At 34.9% G+C, this 13,849-nt stretch overlaps 1 protein-coding gene across 11 annotated transcripts in view; it reads left to right on the forward strand.

Annotated features, from left to right (window-relative positions):
• Positions 1 to 13,849, forward strand: part of SIPA1L2 (signal induced proliferation associated 1 like 2) — a 264,070-nt gene that overhangs the window by 232,802 nt on the left and 17,419 nt on the right. For 10 of the 11 annotated variants that reach the window (XM_040698284.2, XM_046939496.1, XM_046939497.1 and 7 more), the window contains 4 exons: positions 2,971 to 3,359; positions 6,996 to 7,220; positions 9,636 to 9,789; positions 12,630 to 12,849. In XM_040698284.2, the coding sequence (XP_040554218.1) occupies positions 2,971 to 3,359; positions 6,996 to 7,220; positions 9,636 to 9,789; positions 12,630 to 12,849 (988 nt within the window). Of the gene's footprint in view, positions 1 to 2,970; positions 3,360 to 6,995; positions 7,221 to 8,675; positions 8,893 to 9,635; positions 9,790 to 12,629; positions 12,850 to 13,849 lie in introns of those variants that run through there. The other variant, XM_040698292.2, reaches the window with a different exon arrangement.

A 13,849-nucleotide genomic window follows, 5' to 3' on the forward strand; every position in this document is an offset into this window, starting at 1 on the left:
ACTCTAAAAAAAAAAGTAATAATAAAATAAGTAGGGGTGGGGGGCGGATTGTGAAGGAATCCACCCTGGGTTTAAAGAAACACACCTTAAAATTACATTTGGGTAATTTATAAACAGCTCTTGAATGAGAGATGAATTGGGCATGCTTAACTAGAATGTAAACTAAGTACCCCAAGAGGGCTTGGGGCTGGGGCACTGAGGAGATTCAAGCCTTACTAATACAGGCTACGCTCTGCTGTTTGTTTACAGACTCATTTGTACTGGCTTATTTAATCTGTGAAGTATTTCTTATATTAAAAAAGAAAATTGTCATGATGCATAGAGTACACATGTACTATATTCACCAGTAAGCACTGCATACGTGTAGTTCCTATGTTGGGAATGCAGAAAAGATTTCGGGTCTCCTAGTTCAGAGGTTTGTCCTCAGTAATGGCAAAATCCTCAATGAATGAAACTAATTATATGCCCAGTCTTTGTCTTCTACTGTCTTTTGTACTTGACACCTGAGAAACCTGTTACATGGTAGGAAGTGTACACTATTTGTAGACTTACACTGGTAAGAATCTAAGGCCACATTCTCATACTGTGTAGATTGATTCCTTCTGAAAATCTAGCCTGGTATTTCTCAAAAAAGTATTATCAAAAACAGAATCATGATGAATCACTGTGTACTAGAACAAAAATACTTTCTTGTGCCTTAAGCCTAAGTTTACATGAAGCTGGGGTCAGTATATATGACAATTATATAGACACAGTACTGATGCCAAAATTAAATGCCGAGTTTGCTAAAACTCATTCAGATTTTTAAGCTACTGGCAGTTCTCATGTTTTATGATGTTGGGCTCCTGAACAGAAAATTCAGTGGTGGACTTACATTTGTGTTTCATTCATACGCATTTGTGTAATGCAGTTAAAAAAGAACTGCACTGTACTAAATAGGACCCAATATCATTGTAAAGATAGTTGTTACAAGATGAGACTATTTACTTGTTATATGCTGTAGAACAGAAAAAATGGTCATCACCTTGCAAAGGAACTTTAACATTCTTCTGTGCATCCCCTTTCTATTCAACTCAATTTGCCATATAACTGCTAGCTATGGGATAACCAGTGAAATTCACACTGTGAGCATACAAGAGCTCTGTAGAATATTTAAGCATCTATCCTGTATTTTTATTTTTTATTTTTTAATCAGATTTGACGTAGGGAAATAAAGATGAGGTGAATCTTACCTAATACCCTCCAGCTCTTTTTTTTTTTTGTTTGTTTGTTTGGTCTTGGATGATTATCATATTCCTCCTGATTTTACTCTTTTCTTTTTTTTTTTGAATCTTACTCCATGATATAATATTTAGAAACACACAAGCATTAGGGTCACACTGAGCTTTCATACAAAAATTTCTCTTGGCACAAGGAAATGTATAAAATGATCCTGAGCTATGGTGAGCTTTGAACTGTTCAAGATGTCTGTATCAATAGATGTAGTCCAGATACTCAGCTGCTTGCAGAGTCAGGGGTCCCTATGCATGTATGTTCAACGGCATACAGGAAATCTTTGGGAGGGTTCATGTATTCTCTGTGTCTTCTGAGGCTGATTTAATGCCTTTGACCTTTTCTTTTCCTGTTCCTTTCCACTTTGGTTCCATTTTACATTTACAATAGAAGGAGACGTGCCTTTTTGCTGGACACTTCACAAAGTAGCTCCTTGGAAAAACTAACTGCTCATTTGTGTATTTGGTCAGTTGTTCTACTGTTTTTAAGCTCACAGCCATTTAGTAAGGGTTATTATAAATGCAAATATAACCCCTACTTTTTTTTTAAGAATTTCCTCAAATTTTGAGGCATGTTAATTCCCATATGGAATAGAAATGTTATTTTTGGAGTCTGCCTTTTCAAACTGCATTACTGTATGAGCAACAGCTATGTTTATATACATCTGCTAGGAAGGAGAACTCATTAAAAAATGAAAGATAAAAAAAAAAAAAAGAGAGTCTCCTTTCCAACTTATGTTCTACCTAATAGAAGCCCATCTGCCCTTATTCTGGCTTCTCAAAGATATTACAAAGATAAGTTTATCCAACTTTCTATAAAATCTTTTTAGGAAAACAAAACAAAACACAAAACCTTTATAGACACAAATGCGTGACATAATTCTTCCACTTCAGTTGCCATACTTAGTTTTGAGGCCTATTACTTAAGTTACTTTCATCTGGTACACATACATTGCACTTGGCTGGAGTTCAAGCAGCCATAGATCCAATTGGATTTGATTCAATAAACAGTGTATTTCACCCACACAGAGAAAAATCCAAGGGTAATTCATTCTCCAGTGTTCTTCAGGTTTGCAGCAGAAATTGTTTAAACAAATAATTATGAATGCTTCTAGCTGTAGCAAATGCTTGTTTCAACTCTCCAGAAATTCAATTTTATGGATGTTAAGCAAGTCCTATAATCAAAAAGTTCAAGTGTGATCTTATGATTGTCAATATAAGATGGAAATACTGTCTAGTATTCACTTTTATTTGCTGTCTCATATTATCACCAAGGTTGGAAAAGAGCTCCCAAGTCATGCAGTCCAACTGTCCACCTACCACCAGTATTTCCCCTCTAAACCACGTCCCTTAGTCCTACATCTAAATGTAGGATGATGGCTCAACTACCTCCCTGGGGAGTCCATTCCAGCAACTGACCACTCTTTCTGACAATAAATTTTTCCTAATCTCCCCTGGCGCGACTTGAGGCCATTCCTTCTAGTCCTATACACATCAACCTCTGATCTGTTTAGCTAGCTGTGCAATTATTTAATGGAAACAAGTGGTGTAATTCGTTTTTTCATACTCTGCAGTTATAGCATACTGTAAAAAATAATAATCTTTGAATGGCACAAATTCAGTAATTTATATGAAAGTTAAGAGTTTACAACTTAACTTGAGGTGGTTCTTTTTTGTTTGTTTTCCTCTTGCTGTTAAGATTGGAGATAAAAGCTGTTCAAGCCACTCAAGCAGCAATACCCTATCTAGCAATACATCCAGCAACAGTGATGAAAAACACTTTGGTTCTGGAGATCTTATGGATCCTGAGCTGCTTGGATTAACATATATAAAAGGAGCTTCAACTGACAGTGGAATTGATACAGCTCCTTGTATGTCTGCTCCTCTCCTGGCTCCTCTGCATCTTGCTGGCAGCAGGTCTGGAGTGCATTGTCGTACTGAGCAATGGACCGAGTCTTCTGAAACTCCTGGGCTAGATGAGGATTCAGCTAAGATGTATGCTGTTCATAGCTATGCCTCTGCTATTTCTGCCAGTCATATGGCTGAAGGAAGTATGGGAGACCTCAGTGAAATCTCTTCTCATTCCAGGTATGTGTTTCTTAAAAATCCAGGATTTTGTTTTATAGATGGATGTTCAGATATTTTTTTTTTTTCTGGAGTTATTTTCTTTGCTCTTCTTTGAAAATGTACCTAACTGATATTGATTTTTGTTGGATTCAAATACCCACATGAGGAAGGATAGCATTTTTCAGGCAATTTTTGATGAGTCTGCTTAAGGAGCATCACTAGTCCTGCTTCCAGATCTGATCAAAAAATTGTGTGTAAGTTTGTACAGATTGCTTAGGTTTTCAAAGCTGGGAAACATCTGATTAAAAATGAAGTGGTATAATAAATTGAATTCTTCATTTTTATTTGTTTTTGTAGAATCTGTGAAGCTCATTCTCATAATGTATTTCGAGGATATGTTTTGACAGTAATTTCAATTATATTTGAGAATTCACCATGTACTATTGTTGAGAAGGTTACTGAAATTTATTGGATTTAATCTTTAACAATCCCAGGGTATTCTACCTATAATCATCTGAGAGTGAAAATGTTAGAAAATCCACAATTTTACTTTCATTGATAAAGAAGGAAACATAAGATGCTTTCATGATACTTTGCATTATTTGTGTGGATTTAAAATTAGTGTTTCCTCATCTTTCTTGGTTATAAGGGGTGTAGAAGGTCCACACTCCGGTCATGTTATTTTGACAACAGCTTTTCTTATCGTATTTTTTTTCCCTAGAACCTACTTCACAGGCTTATTTAGTACAGGACAACAAATTACATCAGATAAATGATGAAGAGAATCAAAGAAATTAAGATGGGCAATTTTTACATAAAGTGAAAATGCATTGCGTACCATCAACCCTAATTTACATTATTGTGGCATATACTTTACACTTTTTTATCTTGAGCTGCATTTCTAGCTGTGTTTGCATTCTCCTTTTGTTACCAATGGAATGTATGTATGGTACATCTGTTAAAATGAAACTGTGAAAGTACGCTTTTCAGCTGGTTGCCTTTATCTCCCATTTCCCATTTTATGATGACTTTGAAGTTGAGACTTTGGTCTATGCGTGGAAGTTTTTACTCTGTAAAGTAATTGAAGGGAATTAGTTTTCTTTCTATCTCATTTTTCTGTTCTCAATGTCAATTAGGATGGGAAAATAACAAAATAATGTTCTCATGTCTTCATATGCTTGACTGAATTAGTCTTCTATGCTTACTATGAGTGTTAGTATTTTTCTTTATAATTTATGGAAGACTTCATCGTAGAGGGCTATAATAGATTTCTGATGGCTAAAATATGTATTTTCAGCATTTGTGTGGCTGATTCATAATTAAGATTCTATGCAGCTCTTAAGTATTATGCTACTTGCTTATTTGGAACAAACATGCCATAGATTACTTTAAAAAACAATTAAAAATACATAGATTATATAGATTTTAAGTGAGTTTACCCAGGCATTTACGAAGTAGCAATTATAGTTGAGGTGACAAGTCATGGTAGGACTGACCAATTCCACTTTGCAGTAGCGATGTAAAGCTTCTAATCTGTGTGCCAAATCCTTTCACCACAAGAAAATGTCAGACTTGCATTATGTGACCCAGCTGTATTATTTAAACTTTTCTTCAGTGTCCTTCAAATTATCCTGGAGTGATAAATGATTTTACAGTTGGTTTTGAAAGCTGACATCACCTATGTAGCACCTGCTGGCTTACACTGTTTTTTTTAAAAATCTCATTACATAACTGTGATGTTGCAATACTGTAATGTTCAATGAGAAGCAAGAAAGTTAATATTTCTGTGCTATCTACTGCCACATCCCATGTATATTTTCCAGCTGGTCTGGCATAGAGTTTTTAATTGTTCGTAATTTGCAATGGTGAAGCTCTACCCTAAATGTGGCATTTACTCAAACTTAGTTTATAAATGTTAAACAACGAGCTTGTTCTACAATGGCTAAACAGCATAAAACTCAAACACAAGCCCACTGACTAGTGGAAAGTCAAAGATCTATAAATACACGTTTCCTTATTAAAATTGCATTTATTGAACAAAAAGCGTAATGATTCTGTGACTCTGTGATGATTCTCTGACTAAATTAAGTTCCATTGGACATCAATTGGTTTGATTCTCTAACATGATCAGATAAAGAACCCCCTGAAAAAACTAATACTGATGTCTGAGAATTAAGCCTGCTGTGTGAAACACTATTTCAAACTACAAGATTGACTTGAGCTATGCACAACACTATGTCTTGAAGCAATGTTGTTAATGGCTTTCTCTCTCCTATTTTATATTAAGTACACGCATGAATTATCAAATGCCTTTAGGTTACTGTAGCTGAAACAGCTCCATTGCCTTTAGGTTTTTTCCTCGCATAGAGCATCAGTACCACTTGGATGCTGAGAATATACAGTACTTATTCCAACAGTGGCTTTGAACTCATTTAAAAGCAAGTTTCTAAAAGCATTTCATTTCTTAGAAAAATATCCTGTTATTTAAAATATACAGAATGAAGCTGGATGCTCAGTTTTTCTGGAGTCTAGTTACATAGAGAAATCTAAAATACTCTGGATAGTGTCCTTGCTGTCAGTCTGATATATTTTTTACATTATGCTTCAATACTTTCTTCACCTTTAGACTTCAGTTTTTCTTTACTGAATTATTCTGATTATGCCTTTGTATATATGTCTTGATTTAATTTCTTTACACCTTTGCAAGGATAACAAGCATGAAAGCAATCATACTTCTTTTACCATCACCTCCTTTACTGTCTTCCTCAAAAAACTCCTGATCTTGTTTTTGCATTTGTGGGGAAGAAGAGAGATGGTTGAAGCTTCTTCCATATCAAGCAGATTAATCAGATCTAATGACATCTGTGCATGTGCATTGCTTGTATTTGACTCAACAACATCTTCTGGTCCTTTGTGAATGAATTCTGTGCTCCATTAAAAGGTAGCATTATGTTTGGTATTTGCAAGTCAACAATGAAAGTTAGGAGCTGCTGCTTCAGTTTCCAGCCTCTAATTTCAGTTCAGACTCTTTGTTTGTGAATATGTTGGTTACTTCACCTGCAAGATGAAAAGAACAACTTTATTCTTCAAGGAAGTGTTTGAGTTAGGTCATTTTGAATCATCTTGAGAGTTGTCAGTTAGAGGCTAGTATTTGTAATAAAAAAGACTATTAAAATCATCCAGAGAGTGGTAATGAATGAAAGACCAAATTTAAACTGGCATAAACTTGAAAAATCAATATGAAGTGGAAAAGACATAGAATTCTTATACTTAGAGAGATATCTGGGGTAATTCCCTATATAGTACCTTGATGTAAATTGAATTATACTATGAATAAGGTGTGCGTATGTACATACTTACTGAAAAAAGCACATACAAATCCATGTATTTTTATTAAGCTTGTATCTTTAATTTTTTCTTACAACATGGTTTGTGTTGGCATTTCAGCAAGTTAAATTGGACATTACTTGTTTTAAAAGTTCCATATTATTGTATTATCATCCAAGACCTTTAATATATATATACATATATATAAACAATATTTGAGAAAAGTTAACATTGAGAATTATATCTGAGTATATGGGGAAGAATTTTTCATTTGCTATTTTGTTTAACAGATTTCATTTTTGCTTTTGTGTGTTTCCTTTGCTTTTTCAGTGGGTCACATCATTCAGGAAGCCCATCAACACATTGCTCTAAAAAGAGTGGCTCCCTTGATACCTCCAAAGTCTATATAGTGTCGCAGAATAGTAGTCAACAGATTTCTGGGTCAGTTTCTAAACCATACCACAGACAAGGAGCAGTGAGTAAATACGTCATTGGGTGGAAGAAATCAGAAGGAAGTCCTACACCTGAAGAATCTGAAATTTCTGAATGCCACGAGTAAGGATTCTTTCAACTATGTTTGGGGCAGAAGGGCAAAGAAAATATGTTTTAAAATAAGATAGAAAGATGAATAATTACAGATACCATTTCACGTTCAAATGTTTGGTTTATTCCTGTACCTTTATGTATGTCCTTTTCAAATCTCTGGGAAACGGTTGGAAAGCCACAGTTTTATGTCTAAAGGCCTTTGCAAGAAATCTTCAGGAGCATCACAGTTACTTGAAAATAGCTTACTTCTTAGTGTTTCTGTATTAAGCCTTCCTACCTTGTTGCATATTTTGTCAACTAATTCATTAGAGAATGGGAGGGATGGCAATAAATTGAGTGTATATCTATGTGGATAATTAGGAAAAATAATGCCAGTTTCAGGTATTTGAGTGGTTTCCATGTACTTTTTTCTGACTTATTTTCACAAATATGTAGGAACTGGTGGATAGGACCACGCAAAACAAAGATGAAGTGTAGATATCTCTGATGCTCAAGAGATTATGCACAATGTGCAGGCTTCATTAGAAGTGCATTTTTATTATTTTTTTAACAAATAACATTTAGACAAAGATACTCTTATCAGTTCTAGTCAACAGCTGCATGTCCAGCTTAATGTAGGAATAGCTCATAAATAATGTGTTACTCTTAGGTGGGAGGAAAACACTTGCATTCAAAGGAAAAGATGCAGTACTTAAAATAGAGATGAAACTTTCCAAGTACTGCAACAATAATAATTGATATTTGAATCTGCTATTTAAAACACGTTTAAATTTCTGTTACCTTCAGAATCATCTTGTCTGATAACCTCTTTGATTTCTCTCTGTGCATAATCTGTTTAGTTCTATGTCTCAATAAATCATATTCAGTCCTACATATCTTGATAAATTTACAGGATGACATGCAGCCCCTAATTTTCAGATGCCTAGTACAGGATTACTCTTTGTTTAATAGGAATGGGATATTTGCATCTAATATTTTACAATGCATATGTGCACGTATTTATGAGATCAGAGCTTGGCATTATCTCTAACATTTCTAATTTTCAAAATTTAAAAATACTAGTTTACTACCTTCCTGTCCTTGTTACGTACATTTCTTTGTGGTATTGTACAGGTGATTTGTATATTTGTTTATTTATTTCAGGCTTTCAAATATTAAATTGCTCAGTCATAGTAGTACTTGTGATTGGAAAGAAGTAGCTTCATTGATTTGTGCAAGTTTTTGTATTTTGAAGTTAATGAACCCCTGAAATAATTTTTTTTTTTATTTCAAATAGAACCCTTAGAACAAAATTGCATAATGAGGCATGGCATTTAGACTGAAACCACAGCTATTTTGAAAAGCATCCTCAAGAGCTAGTTCAATTTATGAAATATTAATTGAATATGGCAGCACTTCTTATACCAGAAAACATTTTCAGGTTTTTCCATGGTTTAGAGCACTTCTTCACCTCTTTCTTTCTAGGAAAGCTTTCTATACATCACAGAGAGGAAATATCCCTCTGAGGATAATTATGTTGAAATAAAATAACATCTCTAATTAGCAATGATGTTGGAAATCAGGTCAATTGCTGAATGTTGTGCCACTATAGGATATAATTCACTGAGAATTACACTTTACCATAGCAAAGCTTGTTTTCTCTCCGCTGAGGACAGAGTCACTGATTATGCTGCACTTGACAGTAAGTAATGGATTCAAATGCATGTTCTATGTGACTGGGAAATCTCTGGTTCCTTAGATTGCATTTCAAGAGTAAATCTGCTAAAATTCTCTCCTTTCTCACTGGAAGGAGGGTGAAAAATAATAATTCATCTTGACAGTCCTTTGTTGACTGTAAATACATTTTTATATACTGATAATTAAAGAAGACAGCTGTTTTATTTGTCTAAGCAGCTGTATGAAATTGCTGATAATGAAACACACTTGGCACATGGCACAATTGATTATAAATGTACCTCAAATGTTGCTGTTGATGACCATAGTAATTTTTTCAGTTTGGATAAAATATCACACTAAAAAATCTTGATTGATTGTCTTATTTGCTAAGAAATTAAAAAAATATTTTGATTTGTGAGGAACTATTGAAAATGTTGGTATGAGTAAAACCCCAACAACAGAGAAATGCTGTGTGTGAAAAGGAGAGAGGCAAGTTGGGAGAAACTTGCATTATGCTCTTTTTTTTCCTTTTTCTTTTTCTTTCTTTCTTTCTTTTTTTTTTTTTTCTTCTTTCTTTTTCCCCCTTTAGATTTCAGTGATTTAAGAATTTCATCTTGGACCAATAAGACCCACAAACAGTTTCATATGACATGTCTGGAACATGTTCTAAATAAAAGCACGCTGTAGCAGGAGATTCTAGCAAGTTTTATTTTGTGACTGAAAATAAATCCAAGAGCACTATTGCTTATTTTGCAATTGTTTCAACAGAGTATACGATGATATAGATGCTGTGTCTGCATCAAGTCCGCTTCAAACTTCTGTGAGGAATGCCATTGTTGAAAGCCAGCAAGTGTTGTCCAAAGAAGATTTTCTGAAGCTGATGCTTCCAGAAAACATCTCTGTGGAGGAGGGGAGAAGAAAGGTTAGATACTTTTTTGCGTGTAATTCAGACAGTTATGTTGGAAATGATCGTCTGGCATTCCAAAAATTTCTGTAGGGAAGGCAACATCATTTTGTGTAAGCTAAGTATATTCCTTGGGAATGCTTTAAATACTGACCATAAATCCCAAAACATCATCTCCCACATCATGAAAATCATACTTCATGATTATGCATGAAATACCATGTTTGTCTAAGTATGACTCTGCTTAACTGTAAAGGTTGAGCAAGTTAATTATAATTTCAAAGGTTAAGAGTAACATTTTCAAGGTTGGATGGTTACATTTACTCACCTCAAATTATATTTAGGTAGAGGAATAAAAGTTTTCCCTTGTCCTGTGCTACTCGGTACAGACAATTCTGTTCAAATCACAATTCTGCATAATTGTGCAGTGGTTGTATCCATAAATGCAGTGGATGAAAGTACTCAGAAGGCATAGTTGTTGGTGCTGGAGGAAAGCGTAACTCTATACAGTATGAAGATAATCAGGAATATTAACAAGTTCACAAGAAGAGTATAGGGAATTTATTATTTACTAGGTTTCGTGTATACATGATTCTGATTTTGGGGCTTAATTTGCAATAAAGCACAAAGCAATTGAATTACTTGAGTAATTGTCACACTCAGATATAAATTCAATGCCCTCTTAACCCCCCATGTTCATGCAGTGTGCTAAATAGTGTAATCATCATGTCTGAACAAAAGAAACACATGGGAATCCTCTAAGTGCCGAGTTTAAAATTCAGATTACATGTATTTTTAAAGTGCAATATGTTAAGTATGTTAAGTACATTAAGTATGTGTTTGAATTCTTATGAATAATGTCCTAGAGGTCTTTATGAATTATGATTAGTGCAAAATTTGGCTTTCTGTGATGATTTCAAGAGCTGCCAATGTTTCTGGCTGCCTACATAAGAAGTGAGGTGGTGTGGCCGTTCTGAGATACATTACTACTGTCCCCTTCTCCTCCCAAGACATCTAAGTAAGAGAGAGCATGGGCCCTAATTTGTGAGGGACCTCCAGCCATTGGAATTAGCAGTATCCAGTCATTGATTATGTCCTCGTAGAGAGTAGTTATCTTGCTATAGCTTAGTCAGTTGCCTTTGACAGCAAACCAAAAAGTAATTTTTCTGAGTATGTAAAATTCTACAGAATTGGATCACGTCTTCAGTTTTGTTTTATCTCACTTTCTTCAAAGATCAGGGAATAGTGGACTCTCTAGAATGTGCAGTGTTTAATTTTAGTCACACTCTGAAACTCTGTAAAGTTTCAACAATTAAAGTTTAACATATTTGAAGAGCTACTGGCCAATCTTTTTAGATAAAAATGCAATGTGATGCTTCAGAAACTTACTTCAGAAACATACAAGAGTTGTAGCAGAATGCTTGCTGAGAGTCTCAAGTGTGTTAAAGAGGATTGGAGATGCTTTTAATTCACAGAGAGAAGGTTTTCAACCCTTTTCCCAGTGTGGTCCCTATTAAGACTCAGCAGCTTTTGGTATTCTTTAACCACTGCTTATAAAAGGATACCATATGTCCATATACTTATGGATGTTGTACATGTCTTTTATCCAGTCATTTAGGACTGCTGCTCATGGCTGTTGATGCCACTATTTTACATGTGTTAAAATAAGGATTTGGCCTGACATTTATTTCTATGTGTTTTTTCAGCCAAATCTCTAGAACTGATCACCAACCCCCCTTCCTTTTTTTCCCCGCTGCTGGTATTATGATGCTTTCCTGGATTAGAATCTGAGTATCTGCCTTAATCTTCTTTGGGACATAGTAAAACAATCTAACAATTAAGCATTTTCTGTATTGTCCTCAAGATAGATGCTTTCCTGAAATAAAGATATGAAGTACGTTTAACTGTTCCACAAAGGCTGTTCTTTGTGGCATGATTGAGCGTTTCTGCCTATTCTTTTTAGAAGCATTCATCAGTGAGTGAATTTTGTTCAGAAATGTAATATGTAGATATTTTTAACTCTATGCTAGATATAGTATTTTGAAGAGTCTCTGTTCCTAAGCATACTTTCTTCATAGAGTGTGTGCTTCTCGTAGTTATTTACACGGAAAATAGGGCTAGATGTTTAATTGCTATATACAAGACAAACCAGTTAAAATAATTAGGACAGTAACTGACCTTTGTAGATGTGAGAAATAATAGGATTTGCAGTGCTGAAGAATGACTTATGAAGTGGAATGGCCCAGTTTTACACTACAATGACATCTTGTTTTACTGTAGATGTTTGGGTTGTGGTTAAATAACTTTTTGAAATACATAACAGTTTCCACTAAACTCTACTATCCTACTTACTAAGCCTATTTTGTGATATTTGGAGAAACTCAGTCTCTAAAATCACTGTTCAATGAATTGTATTGCACCTTATATCAGTTCAGAATGTTTAATATTAAAGCATAGCCGTTTCGAATTAAAATCAAAGAGTTATATGTACAGTCTTCAATAAATGTTACCAAGAGCTGGTAGTCTTAGATACATATATTGCTGGAAAAAAAGACTGCTGTCATAATGCTATGGAGATTTCATTTAACATTTAGAATTAATAAAGCTGCACAAAATCTGATTAATTCATGGAAATTTGTTCCAAAATATCAAGAGGAGGAAGTATAAAAATCCAATTCAACTTTCAGAGGCCTCAGTAGAGCTGATGTGATGGAACAAATCTCTGATCTGTGTTAGCTCAACAATTTCAGAATCCCTGCCCAGAAAAATACTCCCAGGAGCCTGATGATGGGATTTGCTGGTGGAAAATATTTTAACCAATAATATGTGTTCTTATATCTCCATATTTTGATGTTTAGTTTTCATTTTATGGAAATCTTTCTCCACGGAGGACACTTTATCGTACCCTGTCAGATGAAAGTATATGTAGCAATCGAAGAGGATCTTCATATGCCAGCTCTCGAAGTTCAATGCTAGACCAGGCTCTCCCAAATGATATCTTATTCAGCACTACTCCACCGTATCACAGCACGTTGCCTCCCAGAATGAGCCTGACACCTGGAATGGGAAATCTGAGAAGTAAGTGATTGTCACTGTTGTTGCTGAGTTTGGAATATATGTTAGAGTTTATTTTTGAGGGAAAATTATGAAATGTCACATCAGCCTTCTGGGTATCCTAGTGAAAGCATATTTGGTTGTCAGTACATGCATATGCTGACCTTGGTGATCAGATCAGGTTTATTATGTTCGGAGGTGGTGTTCACTTCCTATGGAATTTTCAGATGATCAGTGATAGGCAACAAACAATTGTCTGAAGATATTTCTGGTTATAATTTTATTTTCCAGCAGTGGCTCAATAACCCAAGCTGGCCTGTTTTATTTCAGTGTATGTGTACATTCAGATTAATGCTACATTCATGTTGTAATACATGAATGCTTATATACCACAGCCCAAATCTGCATACACAGTAGAACAACTGTGAACTCTGAAGTCGATAGTTGAGAAGCTGTGGGTGGATTTCCTGAAAATGTTAAGAGCGCTTGTAGACCTATGTTCGGGGAGAATATGGACAAATGACTGAAGTAATAATGATAGGCCTCTGTCATTCATCATGTCTTTAAGGCATTAGCAGTCACTTGCTTTCAGAATGAAGTTATATGAAAAAACACTTTCCTATAACACTGAAGTGCATTACACTGAGCTTCATTTTAAATTGTTATTACGAACTTCTAAACTCCTGCTTCAGCTGGAAGTGCAAGCTTCATGTACCTTTTGCCAAACTTCAAACTATTGCTCTTCCATCAGCATGAAACTCTTTAGCATAAATTCAGAATAGGAAGATCCTTTTCTTTTATTGAAGCTCCATTTTCTTTCATTTGAGACTAATTCATGAAATTTTTTAGTGTGTAAAGGACTTTAAAATGGCTTCCTGATTGCATTTTTTTTTCTTACACCTGCTAGACCTGTGCTTGTAGAACTATTCGTTATGAAGGTTAATCTGCAAAGTGATCAAACCATCATGCTGGAGGCTCCAGCATTCTGGAGGCTGACACAAGGCAACTAATGGTGCACATTCAG

Source organism: Gallus gallus, chromosome 3, assembly GCF_016699485.2.
Source record: "Gallus gallus isolate bGalGal1 chromosome 3, bGalGal1.mat.broiler.GRCg7b, whole genome shotgun sequence".
Taxonomy (NCBI): domain Eukaryota; kingdom Metazoa; phylum Chordata; class Aves; order Galliformes; family Phasianidae; genus Gallus; species Gallus gallus.